At 44.6% G+C, this 20,978-nt stretch overlaps 2 protein-coding genes across 9 annotated transcripts in view; one reads left to right on the top strand and one right to left on the bottom strand.

The window, feature by feature from the left end:
- Positions 1–1,764: 1,764 nt before the first annotated feature.
- On the top strand, positions 1,765–9,538 carry LOC309692149 (interferon-induced protein 44-like). Of its 5 annotated transcripts, none has more exons than XM_082510388.1 (10): positions 1,765–1,972; positions 2,061–2,121; positions 3,758–4,274; positions 4,681–4,729; positions 4,889–5,084; positions 5,159–5,311; positions 5,400–5,571; positions 7,285–7,385; positions 7,483–7,673; positions 9,185–9,538. In XM_082510388.1, the coding sequence occupies exons 3-10, from the start codon at positions 3,803–3,805 to the stop codon at positions 9,282–9,284; spliced, it is 1,434 nt and encodes a 477-aa protein (XP_082366514.1). In that variant the 5' UTR covers positions 1,765–1,972; positions 2,061–2,121; positions 3,758–3,802; the 3' UTR covers positions 9,285–9,538. The 5 variants fall into 5 exon arrangements, with proteins under 5 accessions (XP_082366514.1, XP_082366512.1, XP_082366511.1 ...); XM_082510386.1 differs by having other exon boundaries at positions 2,061–2,157; XM_082510385.1 differs by having other exon boundaries at positions 1,766–1,972; positions 2,061–2,109.
- A 798-nt stretch (positions 9,539–10,336) lies between these two features.
- The window catches only part of rabgap1l (RAB GTPase activating protein 1-like), a 93,759-nt gene continuing 83,117 nt past the window's right edge, over positions 10,337–20,978 (bottom strand). For all 4 annotated transcript variants that reach the window (XM_082510367.1, XM_082510368.1, XM_082510370.1 and 1 more), the window contains 7 exons: positions 18,150–18,242; positions 15,118–15,228; positions 14,624–14,728; positions 13,717–13,800; positions 13,547–13,618; positions 12,994–13,194; positions 10,337–12,599 (listed from right to left, as the gene is read on the bottom strand). In XM_082510367.1, coding sequence (XP_082366493.1) covers positions 12,444–12,599; positions 12,994–13,194; positions 13,547–13,618; positions 13,717–13,800; positions 14,624–14,728; positions 15,118–15,228; positions 18,150–18,242 — 822 coding nt within the window. In that variant the 3' untranslated portion in view covers positions 10,337–12,443. The remainder of the gene's footprint in view (positions 12,600–12,993; positions 13,195–13,546; positions 13,619–13,716; positions 13,801–14,623; positions 14,729–15,117; positions 15,229–18,149; positions 18,243–20,978) is intronic.

Raw genomic sequence — 20,978 nt, 5'->3', positions numbered from 1 at the left:
AAAGACAAAGCACAAAATGATAAAAATGGTTCGTTTCAGTCAGTTCAGCTCTGGAGGAAAGTTCATGGATCCAGTGACATGTTGGTGGGACTGTGGAGGATACTGGGACTCATACTGGGACAGTGAGCGCTCATGATGTGCTGTGGTGAGCCTCAGTGGCAGCAGTCGAAAGAAGAAATGTGTCAACAGAGTTAGGAGTGACTGCAGTTCAGGAGGAAGAACAGGGCGTTAATAATTGGAAGGTTGGGGGTTTGATTCCAGTCTGCATGCCTTATCCTTGGGCAAGATACTAATGTGTGAATGTTAGAAAAGATGGAGGGAGGGGTTCGAGCTGATGGGGTATTCTCCGATTGCCTTTCTTGTAAACGTCGTAGAACAACAGTGTGTCGCGCATCGCCGGCCAGTGACCACGACTCGTATCTGTGTCCATAAAAGTGATTCTCTTCCCTCCAACCCCCTGCACGTCCACTTCACTCTTCCCTCCATAAACCTCTGAGATCTTCCCCCTTTTCCTCCCAGTACCTGCACAATACATATCTTCTTATCCACCTTACCTCCTGTCACATGTCAGAACCACCTCAGCCTAACTTTGTCTCCTGCCTGCCCAGCCTGAGCGGTTCCTTTGACGTACTCATTTCTAATCCTGCCCATCCTGCTCGCTCATAACATCTTCAGCTCCGCCTCCTGTCCTTTCGTCAGTGTTTCCAAACTGTCGCTAACACTGACTGAAGACAAACCACCACCTTCAGTAGTGACAGCAGTTGAGAGGAGCTCATTACCTCCAGATGTGTGGTGCCACAGAGCAGGAACCCAAGTCAAGTCCTGCCCCTGAGAAGTACAGATAGCTGACAACTAAGGGAAGCTGCTGATTGGGTGGTGAAATTCCAAAGCTGCATGGCTGCATCACCGATGACTAATCCCGGCGCTCTTCTGAACAAACTTGTCCCGGACATCAAGTTGTTCAATGATGAATCAGCTGCAAAAGTGAAGCCGTTCCTCTGTTTCAGAGACTTTGAGAGATGCCTTCATTTCATCTCTCCTCGACCTTTGTCTTTACTCTGTCATCAGTTAGCCGACTGCAGCTGGTCCAAAACGCTGCAGCACAGTTACTGACTGGCCACATCTCCTGCACCAGCATCCTCACACTGGCTGCCAGTTAGTTTTCAAATTGATTTTAAGATTTTGTTATTCATTTTTAAGGCGCTGCAACCTCATACCTTTCTGATCTTTTGAATTGGTGCACTCCTGAGGTCACTGAGGTCTGCAGATCAAATGCTCCTAGCTGTCCCGAGGTCCAGATTAAAGCACGGAGCCTTTGCTGTGACCTCAGGACCTCCCCAACATTGGACACTTTCACAGCCCGTCTGAAAACCCACTTTTATTTTTCAGCTTTTCAATCAGAATGAGTTTGTTCTACTTTTATTTGCCTTATTTCTTACTCAAATCTTCTCATTTTATGCTTCTTTTCTTAAATTTCGTCATGTCTTCCTTTGTTTTTATCTCTTTTGATTATCTTAAATGCACACACACACACACACACACACACACACACACACACACTCTTTGCTTAGGCTGCTGCCCCCGCGACCCGGCCCCGGACAAAGCGGATGAAAATGGATGGATGGATGGATGGATTATCTTAAATGTACAGACCTTTGGTCAAACGTTGTTGTTTTAAATGTGCTGTATAAATAAATTTGACTTTGACTAACAAAGTCAAACCTAACCTAACAAACACAAAGTGAGTGAAGAAGAAACACTTGTGGGAATCCCCCCGCAGCCTCGACCCACTGAAGCATAACTAAGGGAGGGTTCAGGGTCAGCGGACCCAGCCTAATGCTTTAACCCTGATCTTTAAACTAGAGAAGTCTTTGTGTTTATCGAATCCAAACTACGAGCTGGTTTCGAGACGAGGCCCCTGAAAGCTGAAGGCTCTGCCTCCCATTCTACTTTTGAACACTAGAAACCACCGGTAAGCCCACAGTCTGCGAAATGCTTCCAGTTTCATTTCGGAAGAAATGAAACTGCTTCTCACATCTGTACTTCACATCTGTCCACAGCGACATCAGCGACAACTGCTCACGCTCCCTCATCTGTCTGGACCAGGAGGTAAGACTGGAAGTAAGAAAGAGCTGCGGCCGTTTTTTAAATTTGCATGTAAGATTTTGAATGTTTGTTTGTTTTTTCTTTATTGCAAAACAACAACAAAAACCAGAGAACTGTAAGAAAGTTTAGTTAGTGTAAGTTAATCTAACGGAGACGTCGTTTCGATAATAAAATGCCACATAAATCTGTTAAATCACATTTGGTGCAGTTAGTGAGCTGGGTGTGGTTCACTCTTGTCAGTGACGCCACTGTGGTGTTCGCCTGGTTTCTTTTTTCAGTCTTTCTCTAAATCGATCATCTTCTCCAAAGTGACCATTCAGATTTGCTTGTTTAACAAACTAAAGCAAAATGTATTTTCACATATTTGAACTTTCGGAATCAACATCACAGAAACGAGTGAGCGATGTTTTTGTTTTTTCAGCTCCGGTGTTGCGCCAAAAACGGATTTCCAAGGTCTCCGTGTGTTTTCATGTGTAACATCTTTACGTTGGTCAATGAGCAGAGTTTACAAAAGGTTATACATAAAATTTTAAAAATTACCTGTTTTTCAAGCGTCTTTATAACTCTGTGTTATTGTGCCTACATTATAACCAATCCGGTCCTTTGTGTCCGCTTAAAGTATGTTTACCGGACCATTGTAATATTTGTGTTTCTGCTGTCCTCGTGCCCAGGTGACCTTTTTTAAAAAGACATTTTAATGTCAACGAGGTTTTTTCTTTTACTGGATAAATAAAGGAAACATTAAAGTCACGGCCAAAAACTTTACCTTGTTACAGGAATGTTGTTTGTGCGCGTTTCACATATTATACACCAACAAGTTATTTAAAGCAGTTTAAATGCGAGCGATCAGTTTTGGCAAAATAAACTTTAGTCTGACTTTGATCGAAAGAACCGATAAGAGCTGGACACACGTGCTGTAACCATGGCGGTATTTTTGTGCCTCTATTCCGAGCGCACGTTAAAAAAAAATGCAAGCGCAAATGTTGCATTTTGAGAAGAAATTTATTTTAGTTTAATTTGAGCGAACAAAATTCATTCCTGCGTGAGAGAAATGCATTTCACTGTTTGCTATTATCCACATCCACGCACAATAACAGCCGCTCTCGCTCAGATCTCTGTGCTCACAGACATCTGCAGACCTGCTCTCAGTGTGTCTCAGCTCTCTGTACACCCTTAGAAGTGTGCCACAAAACCCACCAATCACAGACTTGGATGCAATAATTCTGATTGGCTGTTACGGTCTCCAATCAGCTCGCTAGCTACTGCATTCCGGAAGCACGGTCCAGAATGTAGCTAAAGCCAGTGGAGTGGTTTGGTTTAAACTAGATTAAAAACCAATAACAGTCTCAAAAATATATATTTAAAATAAAATAATGAAACATACTAACAGAAAATGGATTCTTGAAGTGTGAAATTATCAAACAATTTTGATGATAAAGACAAAATGCAGATAATTAAAAGTCTTTATGTGTGAATTTGATTCAGTGCACTACACTGAGACCTAAGAAGGACATTATTAAATAGCTCTGAGGCAAATGAACTGTTGTGGTGCTATTTACAAGGAATGAGGCAAAGAAACTGCACTTTGTTTTTAATTATGGAAATATGACTCGATGCAGTGACTGTGGATGTGTTTTCATTGACTCCACAGATTAAACAGTATAACTGACTCAGCTCAGAAGATCCTTTTTCCATCATGAATGCCAAGCTAACCAAAAGCAGGCAGAGAGCCATCTGCTCTGAGCTGGGGAGAGTCAGGCTGCAGCTGCTGTACAAGGCCAGCGTCCACGGCTTCACCGGTGCAGCATTTCACCAACAATGTGACCACCGCTCTCCCACTGTGTCCGTGGGCTACAACAACTCTGGTTTTGTGTTTGGAGGCTACACCAAACAACCCTTTAGTCAGTCTGGAGGGTTTGTGAATGATGATAAAGCTTTTCTTTTTACCTTCACTGGAGAGCAGCTCCTCAAGTATCCCGTCACTGGTCCTGGAAATGCAGTGAAAATGATCGGAAACTCTGGACCTTGTTTTGGAGAAGCACTGGCTCTTGTCCATGGAAGCAAGCCAGTAGCGTACAGCAGTCCAGGAAATTATTACAACTTCACTGCTGCAGAGATGCATGGCAATGATCTCAACCTGACGGAGTGTGAAGTCTACCAAGTGGAGGGTAGGTCCACTAGGTTACCGGCTGTCTGCATAATTGATCCCAGACATAAAATAACTTTTAGTTATAATAACAATAACAGGTATCACACGTTATATTCTTGCCCTCTAACAGGCCTTTAATCATTCCCTCCACCCCCTCCACCCTAAATTGAACACGTGGTTAAGAAAATAGATTTCATCACAAGCTCATCCAACCAAAATACTGATGAGTTTATTGCACGGCAGTGGGGTCCATCTTTGATCTGTCCACAATATTCAAGAGTATCAGTTGAATTTTAAGGAAACCTGCAAACATTTGCCCCAAACTGCATTCAAGGTCAAGGTCACATTTACGGTTCTGTGATGGATCGTGAGCCGGGTGAGCGACTGCAGCACTGATGTCCTGCTGTGTTTTTGCTCTTGAACAGAACGCTCTGAACTTGAGAGGCCATGGAGGACGATAGTGTGGGAGTCTGAGTAAGTGTGACGGAGCCACAGTCCTGACTCTTGTACAGCACACTGATCTACAAACAGCTGGAGGAATATGTTAATCAGTTGGCTGCAATGATATGATATTATATTTACTGACACATATTACAGTTGCTGCAAAAGTTCTCCATCTCCTCGTTTGTGCAGGAAGAGGGCGGGGCTGATTGGGAGCATTAAGAGCTACAAACCCACAGTCAGCTCTGTGACCCAGGCTCGGGTTTTGCTCATCGGACCAGTCGGAGCTGGAAAGTCCAGCTTCTTTAACTCTGTCAACTCTGTATTCAGAGGCCACGTCACCAGCCAGGCCATATCTGGCTCCTCCTCCACCAGCCTCACCACACAGGTGATTGATTATTGTGAGTGGTTTCAGCGGCCCCCTTTCTGTGCACTGTGCTCTAATCGCTTTGTGTCCAACAGTTTCGCTCGTACTCTGTGAAAGCCGGGCGTGAAGGGAAACCTCTGCCGATAATCTTGTGCGATACCATGGGGCTGGAGGAGAGCAAAGGGGCGGGGCTTGACATCGATGACCTGAACAGCATCCTCAAAGGTCACCTGCCAGACTGTTATCAGGTGCTGCATTACATCAGCAGGACACTGAATGTATGAAACAGAGATTTGTCAGCTGTCGGCTCTAACCGTGTCTCCGTTCCTCCTCTAGTTCAACCCTTCAGCTCCTCTGCATCCTGAGGCCCACGGCTATCACAAGTCTCCTAGACTCAAAGACAAGATCCACTGCGTGGTTTATGTCATTGATAGCTGTAAGATCTCCATCATGCCCACGGGGCTGGAGGAGAAACTGGACGCCATCCGCAGAAAGGTCAACTTAATGGGTCAGTAGAGCCGAGTGCAGTCATTACAGCTGTTTTCCTTCTGAATCTCAGCACAACATACAGATACAGCCACTCAAAGCTGCTACTTTCAGCCAGAGGTCAGCAGGCCGACTGTCAGCCACCAATCAGCCGCTGGGAGTCCCGCCTCCTTTCTGCCATAAACACGCCCCTTTCACGCAGAGATGGTGCTTTCTTCAAATAAACTTTGACTTGGATAGTTAGGTATAGGATGAGTCTTTACCTTATAATATAGATTAAATAATAAATACATAAACAAGACTGAATTGAAATTCAACCCTTTTTATAGCTTTCGTTGTAAACCTAAACCAGATATTTTACACTGAAAATCACCAAAACTGTTTCCAGTAAACAGATTTTCATTCATCCATTTTAATCTAATTTAATAAATCGAAACAATTTTAAAGGAAATGAAATGCAGAAAAATAATATTCTTGCTCACAGGTCCCAGACCAGATGTGGAGGTCATTTCTGTGACTGGCAGAGCTTCATTTGCTCATTTATTCTGTTGTTTGCGGGCTTGCTACTTCTTCAGACCTCGGTTTGATTATAAGCATGTTCTTCATTATTTCTGTCAGGCTGCAACTTAATATCTTTAATTTATTCTTTAAATTCTTAAATTGTGTAAAGCTCTCGAGCAACTCATAATTTCTCTATATTTTGAGTGTATTATGAGTTTCATGAAGACTGGGACGATGTCTTTGGAATGTGGGACAGGACTGAGCAAACAGAAGTAACCTCATGGTGCCTTCCCAAAATTCGACATTAGCAGACTACCAGATAAATGCAGTCTATACTAGTATGTGAACTCCATAAATGTAAGGTTTTCCTGATTAATATTCAGTTTTTGTTGTTTCTGTTGAAACCGTCCATTTGTTTCAACGAGGAGAATAAATGGTCTCACAGTTACATCAAGATTTTAAAAAGACCAATATTCGGACGTGCGATTGTTTATGAACGCAACTCTGCGCTGAGACTGTGGAGCAAACCTTGATAAATTAAACGGGCATGTTCCGGCTTGTCAGATCTTCCCACCCAGTAGAAATTAGTCCTGCATATTTTTAAGTCACACTCTGTTATAAAGGGTTAGGGGTTAGTTAATAATAGTGTTAACATGCTGCACAGGTCATGAACAAGACTTTATTTTTAATTTTCGTTGTAAGTGGGCCAAAGCAGTTAATTAAAAGTAGTCTAACATAAATGCTGTGATTTGATTATTTTAATAAACATGTAACTTGGATGGATTGGATGCTGGCGTGACCACAGTGCACACGTCTGCTGTCGCTCACAGTGGTACCGCTCAGGGAGTTTGTGCGTTCGCTCAGACACATGAAACATTAGAGGGAACGTTGGTGCCAAGTACCGTAGGAATAACTTACCTGTATTTGTTATGGACAAACTATGATTAGTATAGAAGTCTATAGAAGCAGAGCACTCTTTGGGTTCAGATCTGGAAGGTCATTCCTCTCAGTCACACTTTCCCCCCCAGATGAGAGCGTTCCCATCCAAAGACTCCAGGTCCTGTGAACTGTCACTAAGCACACAACCATGAACACGTATACCCACAGTGCACACACTGGTGCATCCTCCCTCCTCACCAGAGAGATGAGATTCTATTATAATGATACTGTGATGACTCACTGTGTCAGAATCTGTGGCATTTTGGAAATGAGCTTCCTGCTCATTTGTTTCCAGGTATTCCTCAGCTGGTGCTCCTCACTAAAGTAGATGAAGCCTGCCCACTGGTGAAAGAGGACGTGAGAAACATTTACAAGAGTGGCTACATTAAGGAGATGGTGAGGATGGTTCTACAGGGAAAACAAACCTTTTTTAGTAAATACAAATAACGTTGAACATGGTAGGATGAGCCTTTTCTTGTACACTGTGATACAGATGGAGGAGGTCAGCTCCCGGCTCGGCGTGCCGTTGTCCTGCATCATTCCAGTGAAGAATTACAGCGAGGAGTTGGAGGTGGACACCGACTGTGACATCTTGTTGCTCAGCGCCGTCATTCAGATGCTTCGCTTTGTTGATAATTACTTTGACGAGCTCAGTGACCGAATGAGCAACATGCAAACCAAAGAGTAAGAAGAATTTAAGATGGTTCATTTACCTCCAGGTGACCCTGCACAGTGCTAGTTTACTGTGTTACCAGGGTTACTGGGAAGGCGGGAAGAAAGCTTCTTGCTATTTTTGCTTTTCATGAAGAAATCTTTTTCATTAAACTAACATAAAAACATCAAACATGTATTTACTTAAATACTTGGAGCAATTCTATCAGCTGATTCTAAACCAATCAAGTAAATTTCATCTCACCAGATTCCACTAAATATTTTACATTTACATTGTACTTGTGTGACAGAATTACACAGAAAATCAGAAGAAAACAATGACATCAAGGGTGTAGTTACAATATGCATTCCTGTTTGGAAGAAGACAAAGTTGCTTGGCTTATTTAGTGGGCTCATGCGACGCTGACAGATCTGACAATTTAAAATATTATTTTGTGATTTTTCACAAGAAAATAACATTATTACACTTTTAAAACATCTTATCAGAACAGTTGTACTTTGCTGTTGACTTGTGTTAACATAACTTTCCAGCACTCCCTTCAGTTTTTGTCTGCTGCGCTATACAAACACACGTGTTGGACCAAAGCTCTTAATCTTTGAATGCAGGTGTGTAAAATCAAGCATCTGCAGCCTGCCTCTACGAGCATCTGTGGAAGAGTGAGTTACAGTCTAAGGCGAAAGAGCTCGAGTGTGATACTGTGTGTGACGTTTCACACTTTACTGTGTAATATAATTATATTTAAAAAATGTGTTTGCAAAAATGACACAAGCCTGTTCACAGACCTGCAGCAAACTCTGGTTTCTGATCGCAGAGTTTGCGGCTTGTTGTTTGTAATCAAACTTCGACGTTTTACAATGAAGCACAAAATTACTGTAAGTCAGATACACAAAGTCCAATCTGGCCTAGACTTCCTGGTTGATGAGTCCTGAACACATGCCTGGACACTTAGAGCGCCACCTATTGGTATATTTGATGTACTCCTCCTCACACGTTGACGCATCAACTGAGGTTTTATTCAGCAGCGCACTCTGGTGGCAACGCAACAAAAGTTGTCGCTTTGGTCCACAAAAAGCTTAAAAGGCAATGAAACGTGTTACACATCTCAAATGTGATGAATGCAGTTGTTAAGAGGCCGAGTCTTGGTACCTGCATATCTGCACTGGCAGTTGAACCGGGGGTTCAATTTCCCGACAGGGAGCCACGAGCTGCTGGATAGCGTAGTGATAAGACTACACGCCTCTGGAGCAGGCGGTGTAAGTTCAAGTCCCACCTGGGTGTCTGTAACTATGTACAACACACATGCTACGGCAAGGGGGAGCCAGGACGCCAGGTCAGGGGGAGATATCATCCCCCCCACGCGACATCGGGTACCAAGGTACGGATTCATGGAAGGACGAGACGGCAGATAGTTTTTATTCGGCAGCCTGTTATAACTGCACCCCAATGCTGTCATGTATATGAGTGCAAAATCATACCTACTGGCAAAAGATCAAGTCATGATATTAATCTGTGGTTCCACCAGGGCGTGCCCCGCCTCTCGCCCCATGACAGCTGGGACAGACCCGAACCTCCTGACATGGATGATGTCGGATGGAGCCTCCGGCCGGACAGGTCCACAATAACACGTCACTACGTGGTGATCGTGGGAACTCTTTCGATTCGATGTTCAAAAAGCCAGGATGATGGTGTCACATGTAAATGCAGCGTCGTCATTTTGTTTATGCTTTGTTTTGTTTCCTATTTCTACTTCATGGTTGTTCGTGTGGTTTAGATGCTTCAGTTTTGCACTGTTCTGGTTCATTACAGTCATGTTGCTGCTGTATGCCTCCAGCTATGCCTTTCGGATCTGCAACAATAAAGGTTGTTGAGCATTTTGGCTTCGTTGTCGTGAATCCGAGTCGCAGTTTCCCCGTGAACTCTGTGGTGATGATACACTTGTTTTTTTAAATAGAAATTTCATTAAGTTTATATTCGGTTAGGTTTTATATGTTCTCTGACTGGTAACTGACCACTTATGACTTACAAGGACAAAGTTACATCATTTTAAATATGAGGATCATTTGAATAAACCGGTACCTGCCTAAAGTCTAAAACCCACGGCCATCAAATGTTGCATTTGGGCTTCAGACTCTCTGCTGAGTGTAACCTGTAAACTCTCTTCATCCATTGTTTGTGATGTTTTTCTAAATCATAGAAATAATTCTGTCATCAAACCCACTTTTTGCATCAGGGTCTTTTTTTGGGTGTCATAGAAGGAAAAGCAGTGAAAAGGCACCAAACAGATATTTTGTCTGTTTAATTTGTCAGGAGATCACAAAGATAAAAATGGCTGCAATTTATAAACAGTCAGTTTTGTAAAATTCCTTAAATTTCAGCTGAAAGTCTGATTTGATGATTTCAAATCCTCGGAGGTGAAATCTGTGTCTGAACACTGATTGGTGCAAATGCCAAAAGTTTAGTTTGAATAAGTGAGCCAGCATGCACCATGTTTGGGAATACACAAGTAGTTGCTCACATGACTTTGGAACAATACGAAGTTTTGTGAGTCTACATTACTTATAACGGGAAAACGTTGCATGTCTGCATTTACCTGCTAATACCTGCACGTGTGTGTGTGCACGTGGTGTCAGTGTCAGTATCCTCCTTTCCTATAAAATCTCAAAGTGCACAAACAAAGAGAAAAACTGAAATTTATTAATGCAGCTCAGACAGTTACTGTACAGCAAACGGCGCTGGAGTCCCTCCCTCCCAGTGTAACAGGACTGTGGCGCTACAGCCACCTGTAAACCACACGACTCAGCGCCTGCTTGTGCAACAGCATCAATAATCATCAGCTACAAACGTTCAAACAAACACACGTTGAAATAGTGTTTCAAATATCAGTGTTGCGTTAGTGCACATAATAGACGGGGAGCTCTCTCCGACATTAAACCGCTTTGTACAACAAGAATGACGCAGTGAAGAGGAATGTCCTGGAAAAGCACAACACCTGGAATTCAGTGATGATCAGTCGGCTTCTGTTTTCTCCCGTTTCATGATTTTGAAGCATTCCCTCCAGCGAGAGGACGGCCCTCGAGTCGTGAGGCTCCTGGAGGAAATGTGTGAAATGCGGAGCTGAAAATGAAGTCCAGCAAAAAGGTTGTTCAGCAATATGGGCAGAGATCGTTAGGACGACTACAAGAAGGGAGCAGAGGAGAGGCTCTTATGGCACAGCTGACGCTGTCAGACAGTTCAAACAGTCGATCGCTTCAGTCATTAACAGAAAAGGCAGCCACGTGAACGAGGAACATCGACTTGAACCACTTGAATAACAGTGCAGAACACACACATTCACACACATAAAGTACACGTGGGATTGGTCCGAGTCCAAAGGCTGATGTTAGTGTCAACCAAAGAGTAAAGCAGGGGAGTTGGCACCGCACCGCAGCTTATATCTGCTAAACGAGCACCAACACGCAAAACATTTTGTTTTGGCTAATTTTACAGCAATTTTTATTTCTGTCCTCTGAAATCAAAGAAGCAGCTCGTTTGAATTTGGCGCCATCTGCTGTTCGTCTCATAAAGTAGACGCACGTGACTATTTAAACAGACGTGAATGGCTCACAGTGGAGCGTTACCGTGGAGCGTTACCGTGGAGCGTTACCGTGGAGCGTCAGAGCCAACACTCATTTATGGACCAAGGGATCAACATGGCGATGATGTGTAAAAATAATGATCCATCAACAAAGGACGAGGGCGTTGGCACCTTTGTGCAACTGGTCTATTTAACCGTAGTGGAGCAATACTGCAATAAGTACGCATTAATCCTACTTATTAATGTTTGAGGTTAAAGATTTTCATAAGAACGCAGCCTGTGACATCTCCAGCTAAAAACATGCAGCTAATATGTCTCAAACGCGTCGTATTATCAGTTTTATATTTATAAAATAACAGAATCAGAGGCCACTGCTGTCACCATCACAGATATCTAAAAAAAAGCTTGATCTGCAAACACGAGAAAATAAAACTCGATTTAGAAATTAAAACCAAGAAAGATTACAAAGTCTTGACCATAAAAACGGAGTTAGAGGGGAACAGAAACTGGCGGCTGTCACTTTGGCCCGTCAGCGTTTGGACTCCACCACATCGATCACACACTGTGCTTACCTCAACATCTGAAGAGATGACATTCAAAGAGTAGAAAAGAAATTTAAGAACTTTGCCTCGTGTGTTTTTTCTGTACAAGATTATTAAAAAAAAATTACTAATCAGTTATACATATTTATAAGACAACATTGTTTACGTTACATTAATATAAAGAAATACAAGTTTCGTATTATCTCACTTGTATGCAGTATTCCTTTCTCAGAGCACGTGTGGGCTATATCTGCACTGAGGATTAAACGTATGAGACGCCTGTGATCACAACACAGGTGTTGAACTCCGCTTTACTTTCAAGCTACCAGGAAACTTCACACAATATTGCTGCAATAGCGCCATCTGGCCACAAGGTGGAGCGAAGAGACCCAACCAGGTTCCAGCACTGAACTTCTTCGCCCCGTCTGCTCTGATCCACTGTGAAGTGGAGAAGGTTCATATTTCCCTCAAACTCAGGCAGATGGTTCATTCAGTCCCCCCGCCTGGTTCTTCCCACAGTTTTGGGCTATTTGCGGTCCAGGAAGCTCCCTGTTTCCGCCTACTGAAAAAGGAATACTGCATTTTTGCGCTTCTTGCTTCTTCGGCTTGTGTTCCTCAGCTCTAGTGTGCATCCTGCAGGGCGAGGGAGGGCGAAGGAGCTTGATCTAGGCAGTGCCTTCCTTCGGAGAGGACGGGGTCTGGGATGTGGAGCTGGAGGAAGAGGACGCAGAGCTCTTCAGGGACCCCAGAGTCTTGCTGAACCAAGAGTTCTTATTGGCTTGAATCTCGGTCATCAGAACTCCCCGCTGATGCTCGAGCTCCTGCAGAGCCACAGAAGGATTCAGTCATTAATGAGAGCACGAGCAGGTTTATCACTGTGTCACATCGCTGTGCTTTAATACTCTACAACGCTTCACTCCTTACAAAGGGTCACATGGTGGCCTGCAGTGGGCTCCATGCTTCTGTACGTGCTGCTGTTTTATGTTATTAAGCTGACAGTCGTTATTTGCCACAGCAGAGGCAGAAAACAGATGCAGGAAGTTGAAGTGCATACAGTAAATTTCCTGCTGCTGCTGTTCAGCGTTCTGTGCACGTGATCCAACAGCCAATCAGATCATCAGCAACACGTGTGTTTTAGCTGAATGTCTTTACAGCTCTGATCACGTGCTTGGCATGCCTCCCTGAAAACACTAGATGCCGTTAACACCTGCTGACCTGAATGCGGCACTTTGCCTCCACCAGCTGCAGTTTGGTCTGCGCCAGCTCCAACTCCAGCTGTCTCAGCTGCTCCTTCAGTCCGTCCTTCTCCTCGTCGTGTGGCTCTGAAGACGTTCTGTCACCACCAGGAGACGAAGTCTGGAGGGACCCGACTGAGCTAAACAGGTCCCTGCAGTTCTGACAGCCCATCACTTTGTTCTGCATGAGGGGGATAAAAACACACAGGTTTACCGCAACAACTTTAAAATTATGGTTAAAAAAAGGAGGTGAGGCCGAGTCTATGTGAAGAAAGGCCTGCTGCTCTATGTCCCGTACAGCATCCTGATTACCACGATGTGATGTTGCACCGTATCATTTATCCAGGCCCGAGGCGGTACCCTGCTAGACCCACAGAGCGCCACACCAGCATCACGCCCATTAAGGACTTGATTGTGCAAACCTGAAGCTCAAAGGTCTTTTGTTCTCTCACGCAACCGTGGTTTTCCTTCGGACTCGGCAAGTGTCCTAATTTGCATCTGAAGCACACTTTGCATTAAAAGGACCGTCTCACCCTGACGATGTCCAGCTCCTCTTTTGTTGCCGCCTGTTGTTTTTCTAGCCTGGTGCTCAGCTGGGAGCAGATCTGAAACCCAGAGAGGAAACCTGGTTATGTTTGACTTGAACAAGATAACAATGCATACATCAATGTGTGCAGTTCACAATGAGGAGACGCCAGCAGACCTGTTTGTATTCAGCTATGATTGCTGTGGTTTTCTTGATTTCCAGCTCTGCTTTTTCCAGCTCCCTCCTGAACACCTCCTTCAGCTGGGACAGCAAGAACAAGATGTCAAAATTATTCTTTTAAAATGACAAACTAATGAGAAAGATGTGCTGACTGTGCATAACGACACAACTGAGGCGTTCAACTCAGCAACTTGACCTGGATTCGCTCTTTTAGAGCCTGCTAGCAACCACCGACTGGTGACCCATATGTGATCTCTCACTGCTACCAAACTGGGATTTTTTATTTACTGGGTGTGTTGATGTGTAACTGGTTCACTATTACCAATTACACAGAAAGAAAATCAGCCCTAGATCAATGCGTGAGCTGGGGCCTCCTGGTGGGCTGCACAGGTACTACAGGTGGGCCACAGTAACAACAGAAATTCAGTTCAACTTATTTATATAAAAAGTGAATATTATTATTGTGATATTACTGAAATGTAATGCTCTGTGTTGACCTTTGTGTCCCAGTGGCAGGGTTAGGACATACAGGGCTTTCTCTTGTATTTTGCTCTGAGCAGAAGCGGGGCAACTCCAGGCCTCGAGGGCCGGTGTCCTGCAGGCTTTAGATGCATCCTTGATCCGACGGTAATGAACTCACCATCTGATTCAGGTGTTGACCCAGGGTGAGATCTGAAAGCTGCAGCACATCGGCCCTCGAGGCCTGGAGTTCCCCACTCCTGCCTTAGAGCGAAGATTTAAGACTGGTTGGCTGATTGTTGGGGGCCGCAGCACTCGACTTTGGGAATGACCGATTTAGATTAGTGATACAGGGCCTGCGTTATTTGATCACTGCTGTAATTGCACAGCTTACTCCGGTGTTTTCTGGTCACTGATGTAACCTGTTAAGCAGCGTGGATGTTACCTGAGCCGTCTCCTCCTCGTGTCGTTTCTTCTCCTCCTCCGTCTCCACCAGACGTTGCTTTGTGGTCAGCAACTCTTTGTTCAGAACATCGGCCTTGTCTTCTACCTGAGTGCACGTACACACACACACACATCGTGTAGTAAACAACGTTCACACAAGCGGCAGACTACACAAACACCTGCTTCTTTACAGGATCGTTTACTACGCTCATCAATCTGGTCGCTTGGTCGTTTTCACGCCGCGCAGCTCGTCCGAGCTCTACCTGGAATACTTTCTCTGCTACGTGGGGCCTGAGCCACGTTCCTTTTACTGGAAATTCACCAGACTTACATGGATACAGAAACCAGGAGTCGGCAGGTTAAGACCGATTCTGACCGAGTCCAGTGTTTGCATTCTCACGTGTGCTCATTTGTGTAAAGATGCTCACGGCTAAAGCACGAGTGTAAACAGCTCCGGTTTCAGAGTGTTTGGAGGTTTCGTAGACTTTTTATTACCTGGTCAAGGTCGTTCCGAAGGGCGATTTTACTGGTGACCAGTTCGTGTGCCAGGTCATCGTTCTCCTGTTCAAGTCGCATGCTGGCCTCCTGCAGGCGACGGTTCTCTCTCTGCAGACATCAAACGCACACAATCGCAAACACTTGCAAAGCAGGGGTGTCAAACACAAGGCTCGAGGGCCAGAATCGAGCCAGAAGAATACTCCAGTCTGGCCCCAGAAGGAAACTGCATTTCCACATTTTTACAGCTTTCGCTACATTGATACCAAAGTCATTAAATATTAGAAAAACGATTTATATTTATTTCCATTTGTGTTTTAATTTATAAAAAAATAAATCTGTATTTCTTACAACTTAATCCCAAAGACTCATGACGACAGATTTATAGTAATAATAATAATCATCCATTTTATTTATAGGTGACTTTACATCAGTGCAACAAAATAAAAACAGCAGCTAAATGAAAAATGATGAAGGGTATGCAGTCCTGAGTGGATGGGTTTGAAGACGCGATTTAAAAGTGGAGACAGAGTTCGTAGTCTGGAGATCAGCTGGAGGTGCGTCCAAAGTCTCGGCCAGAAGGACTGAAGGCTCAGAGTCCCGAAGAAGTCAGGCGTGTGCGAGTGGGCGTGTGCGAGTGGGCGTGTACGTATGGAGGAGATCAGATCAATATGGAGGAGCGAGGTTATGAAGCGCTTTGAAGGTAAGAAGCAGGAGGTGAACTAACGGAGCTGTTTAAGCACAGATTTCATACGTTCAGTCGATCTGAGTCCTGATGCAATACGAGCAGCTGCTTTTTGAACGAACTGCAGTTTATGGAGAGACTCATGAGCAGGTCACAGAGAAGAGAATCACAGTAACCTAAACGAGATGTGACAAGAGGTTAATATTACGAAGAAGAAAATATTTCTATGTGCTGTGAAGGAAAGAGCCGGGATGACCCCAGGACTCTTACCTGAGGGGAAGGTGTGACAGAGTTATCAAAGCGTTTCTTTACATGCAGAAAAAAAAGCAGGTCTTTTTTATATGACGATCTCTCAGCTGTGATTTGATGCTGCATAAATGAAGTGAAACTGGATTGGCTGACAGACATCTCTGCTGTACAGGCTGCGAGGTTCATCCAGGCTTGGTGTTAATATAATCATCACATGACCACAGTTTAACTCAAACAGAAGGTGTTATTGTGACATTACAGTTATAGGTGGCCGTGTCAGGCTCAAGTCCTCACTGCAGACCATGAGCTGAGTCTCATGACTGCTGCCCGCCTTCAAACAGGCTCACATGACGACCATGAACGGGACCAAACTGTTGTGATGGTTGTGAGCAGTCATCTGACCTGATATCCCGTCACTCTTACCCTGCCTGAGTCTCCGCACGCAAACAAGTGGTTCATCTGAAAGCTCTGAAAACCTTATCTGTTATTTACAAACAGCAGCAGGAACTTCAAAGACAAAGAGGAAAAAACACGTCTGATTGTTGTGAGATCAGCTGTTACCCACACACGTGTCATCATTTAGAACGATGACACAGCCGATAGTTTACAACAAGACCCTGAACTACTTTAGTCAGCGCGGTCACATCATATCAGTGTAAAAGTACATAAACACATGAAGGAAGTCACAGACTCAGGACACATAAATATAGATGAAATGATCGCTGTTGGGGCAGAAGCTTACCGAGCGTTTTCAAATCGAGCCTCAGGCGCACGCTTTAACACGTGATCCTGACACCGACTTCCCTTCTCTGCTTGACACTGCCCAGCCCGACTCGCCCTCCCTGCCCTCCCTCACATTTATCTGCTTTTAGTAATAATTCAGTTTGTACTGCAGATACAAAAGTACATCTGCTCGGACACAAAGGAAGCCAGCACACACTTAAACTGGGGTCTGAAGCCTTATAGAAACACTGAATCGTTACATTAGCCACAAAATAACTACATAGAAATAATTACATTTTACAAGCAGCAACACTTGTGCGTTTGTGTTGTTGTTGTGGAGGAGAGCAGCTTCAGCAGCTTATCTGTGATAAACTCTTCCTTCCTCTAAAAGCAGCAGCTTACACACCAACGTGGCACTTTTGCCTCTAACAAGCAGATTCAGATGTAATTTTTTTTTTTTTTTTTTTTGCGGGGGGGGGGGGGGGCCTGTCATGGGTGTTTGTGTCTTGTGATCAGATCAAATGCTGCGTCCATAATATTACTTGGAAAGATGAAGGAGCTGCTTCAGACGCCACCTCTCTGTTCAGGCACTGCAGTGAAGTCACATTTACTTTGTTCTGCACTCGTCTCCTTCCTGTCAGCGTCTTTAACTATTTCAGTGTTAACGGCACTATCATGTATCATATACTGTGCACATTTACTGACTACAGAAGCCTGATGTGCTTAACTGAGCAAAGGCAGGTTTACTACGACGCACTTGTGCATCTCGGTTTGGCCTAATTGTGGGTAGAAACATGAAGCCAAGTGGAGGTAATTCTTCATCATCACATGACGCTTACATGTAACATCCACTCTTTACTGTGACGCCTTACTTTCCTTAAACGATTCAGGTTCATCCTACTGAGTCACGCAGTAACACTGTCCTCCTCAGCTGGACAGTCTCTTTGTGAGCTTCCAAAAATAAAACTCGTCAGAATCATCAAATATCTGCCTCAGTTTGTTTTACCTCAGGACGAACAGAGAAAGATGAACCCAGTGGAGACAAACCTTTGCAACCACAACAACCCAGCAGCTCAGCCCAAAAATACGTTTTATTAATAGCAGGGTCGACGACGATGAAAGTCAGCGCAGCGAGAAAAGTCGCACTTCACGTCAGAACAGTTTTAAAAACAGACCAAACAGCGACGTGCTCATTTCTAATCTTGGAATCACGGCTAATTTTATCTATAAAGGCAGCTCCTTCATCAGAAACGTAAAGAGCCGAGTGCTCAACACTTTAGCTCAGGGGGGCTGCTTTCATGTGACCTGATTGTGTAAAAAACAGATTTAAATTCCACACCTGGTGGGTGAATCTTATCTATACGTGGGTGCGTACCTGGTAGCGTTCGATGGGGTCTTCTTGTTGCAGCTGGCTCTCTCTCAGAGTCTGATATTCCTTCTCAAACTTCTTCAGCTTTTTGGTCGGGACCTGAAAACAACAGCAAAGTTAATTAAATCATCATTTTACTGTTGACTTTGTTTACTTGGCCTGATAAAAATCTCAGCCCATCCCAGTTGTTTGTGAGCTGGGGGGGGGGGGGGGGGAGCGTGGGAATAGGGAATTGGATAAAACAGTCAGTGGCTCTCAGCTCTTGCATCATCTTCCTGTGTCGGTGGGAACCATCAGCTACTTCTCTCTGCACCAACACTGCTCTCATGCCTTCGTTCCACGACAGGATTAAGCAGCAGAGGTCAAAGGTCAGAGTTAGGTGTCACGTTGAGAAAAAAAACCAACGGGGCTTCATGAAACAACATCCACGTGATGCGTCACGTGACATCAAAGCGATCGAACTCTGAACATCGCTGCCGAGCCGGTGCGGTGTTGTGGCTCGTGCTGCACGGTTTCTACTCTCTGTTGCTCCGTCTGCCTTTATCAGCGTTAATATCTGCTGCACATCTGCGTGTTGTTCTGCGACTTTCCCATGAGACCTCATTAGAAACAGGAAAAACAAACCAAACAAGCACCCGCTCGGCTCACAAGCTTTACAATGTCCTGCTATAAATCAGCAAGCGGTAACCGCGGATCAGAAACGTCCAGTTCACGCTGCACGCTGGGCACGTTACAGGGGAACTGTGCCGTCACTGCACGTGCTCAGGCCTCACTATGTGAAATCATTTCAGCAGTTTTGTTGTGCAAAACCAGTCACGGCAACTTGTAAAAAGCACCAAATCCATCATGAAATGGTTTCGATTCATTATCAGACTGAAGGTTTTAACAGACGCGACCTGCGATCAGTGAAGCTTCGAAGCATTACCAAAGTCCTCGACACCAAGAGACGGCAAACACCACAGCTTTACTCACATAATTCACTACATTAGGTGTGTGTGTGTTTAGGTGGGTGGTAACAGCGTTGCCATAGCGCCAACTACTAGGGCTGGGGGGTCAGTCACATGACCCCCTCCTCTGAGACGCCTGTGTGTTTGTAGTCGTTGTGTATCCTCCACTGCTGCCTGTTTCACACACTGTGTTACACTGAAGCAGAATGAATGAAGCTAGCAGCGCTCACAGCCTCTGTAGGAATACTGTCAACTCCAGAAACAACCAGAAAGATCAACGACTTCCTTATTTGTACTGGAGGACGTTGTTTAGTACACGGAGTACAGAAGCTATCTGGAGCACTGACGAGAATGCACTGTACATTTAAGATTGAATATCAGAAATGATAATACAGATAAAAAGAACAGCATCCAGTATTCTCTCTTCAGCTTCAACACTGCAAAATGTTTCTCCTGTAATACCGAAGCTGAGGTACAAGCATTACGAGGAGCTCAGTGTTTGAACTACACTGTAAGTGCCCACGTCACAGGTTACATCCTGGAAAATGAGCCAACACAGCGCAGCAGTGTATTAGCTTAAGACAGGGATAAGAATCCTGCTGCACATTTCCATTAGGATTAAAAGCCAGAGGACGAGTTATTAAGACCGCCCACCTGGGCAGTCATTACCTGTCCTTGCCAGTGACCTGCGAGTTGACCCTCGACTTTACGACTCGGGCATCGGCGAACGAGCGTCACGCTGTTATCTATGGGACATTCAATTCCCGAGCAGATAACGACAAAACGAGTCCGAGAGCTGTTATCTGTGTGGGAAGAAAGAGCAGCCTGGCCTCTGCCGGCGGGTTAATAATCGCTTTATTGTAACAAAACAATGCAGATGTGCTGTTCTCCTGCAGGGCTGCCAGATCCAGTTCAACTACAGAGTCACTGCGTGGCGTTTTGGACGCCGCCACGCTGTCCAGTGTTTCTCGTTATGGAGTTTGACCCTGCGGGTCTGTGTGCGTTAGGCGAGTGTGCAACGATGAGCTGCTGCACGTGCATTTTTAAACAGCTGACGCTTCAGTGCAGCAGCGGCAGTTAGCTCCTCGGACGCGGAGTTTAAAACAATATTTAAAAAGAGCCAGCTTCCATCTCAGCTGATCTATACGTAAACCTCCTGATACGCAGCAGCCATAAATTATTGTACAAACACAATCTGTGAGAGAGAGAGAGAGAGGGTTTCAGCGAGGGAATGACTCATGCTTCCTGAGGTTTGCTGTTTTAAATAAACCTCCCTCTCTGCTGTGTCGCATTCACTTTCCTTTATCGTCTCATGTCATCCATTCAGCCGTTCTCTATAACCTAATCTAACCAGTAACAAGCTGCACACACTCCAGGCTTCCTGCGTGCGATGGCGCCACACACATTTCTGCAGGATGACTGAAGTTAGACGGGCGCATTTATTCAGTCTTTACTGCAGTTTCTGCTCGTGTAACTATTCTGCATTTCCCTCTGCTCTCCTCATCTCACAGCGAGCCAGCTTCACTGTTAATAACGACTTCTGTTTCTTAACATGATCACCGAGTCAGCCAAACTATCACTGAAGAAATGCGTCTTACACTGCTGCTGTTACACACCCGCAAACACCCGTAAAACACACAAACATTACAACACACCTGTGTAATGAAAGCGCAGGCTTTGTTAGGAGCAGCAAGGCTTTCTTTAAACATCCAATCCTGCTGCAGCTACAATCAGCACCGCCGCCTCCATAACCTTTCAGCTTTCCTCGAATTGGTTTTATTATCATAAAAAGACGACATTCACGTACATGCTCCTTTTTTTCAGAGAAACAATTGAAACCATATTGTCCTTCACAGTGAGCAAAGTGTGTAAAAGAACCCGTAAACCT

The sequence above is a fragment of the Aulonocara stuartgranti genome (genome assembly GCF_965226115.1).
Source record: "Aulonocara stuartgranti genome assembly, chromosome: 17".
Taxonomy (NCBI): domain Eukaryota; kingdom Metazoa; phylum Chordata; class Actinopteri; order Cichliformes; family Cichlidae; genus Aulonocara; species Aulonocara stuartgranti.
The sequence above is the reverse complement of the archived record's forward strand: the minus strand, read 5'-3'. Positions and strand labels throughout refer to the sequence as shown.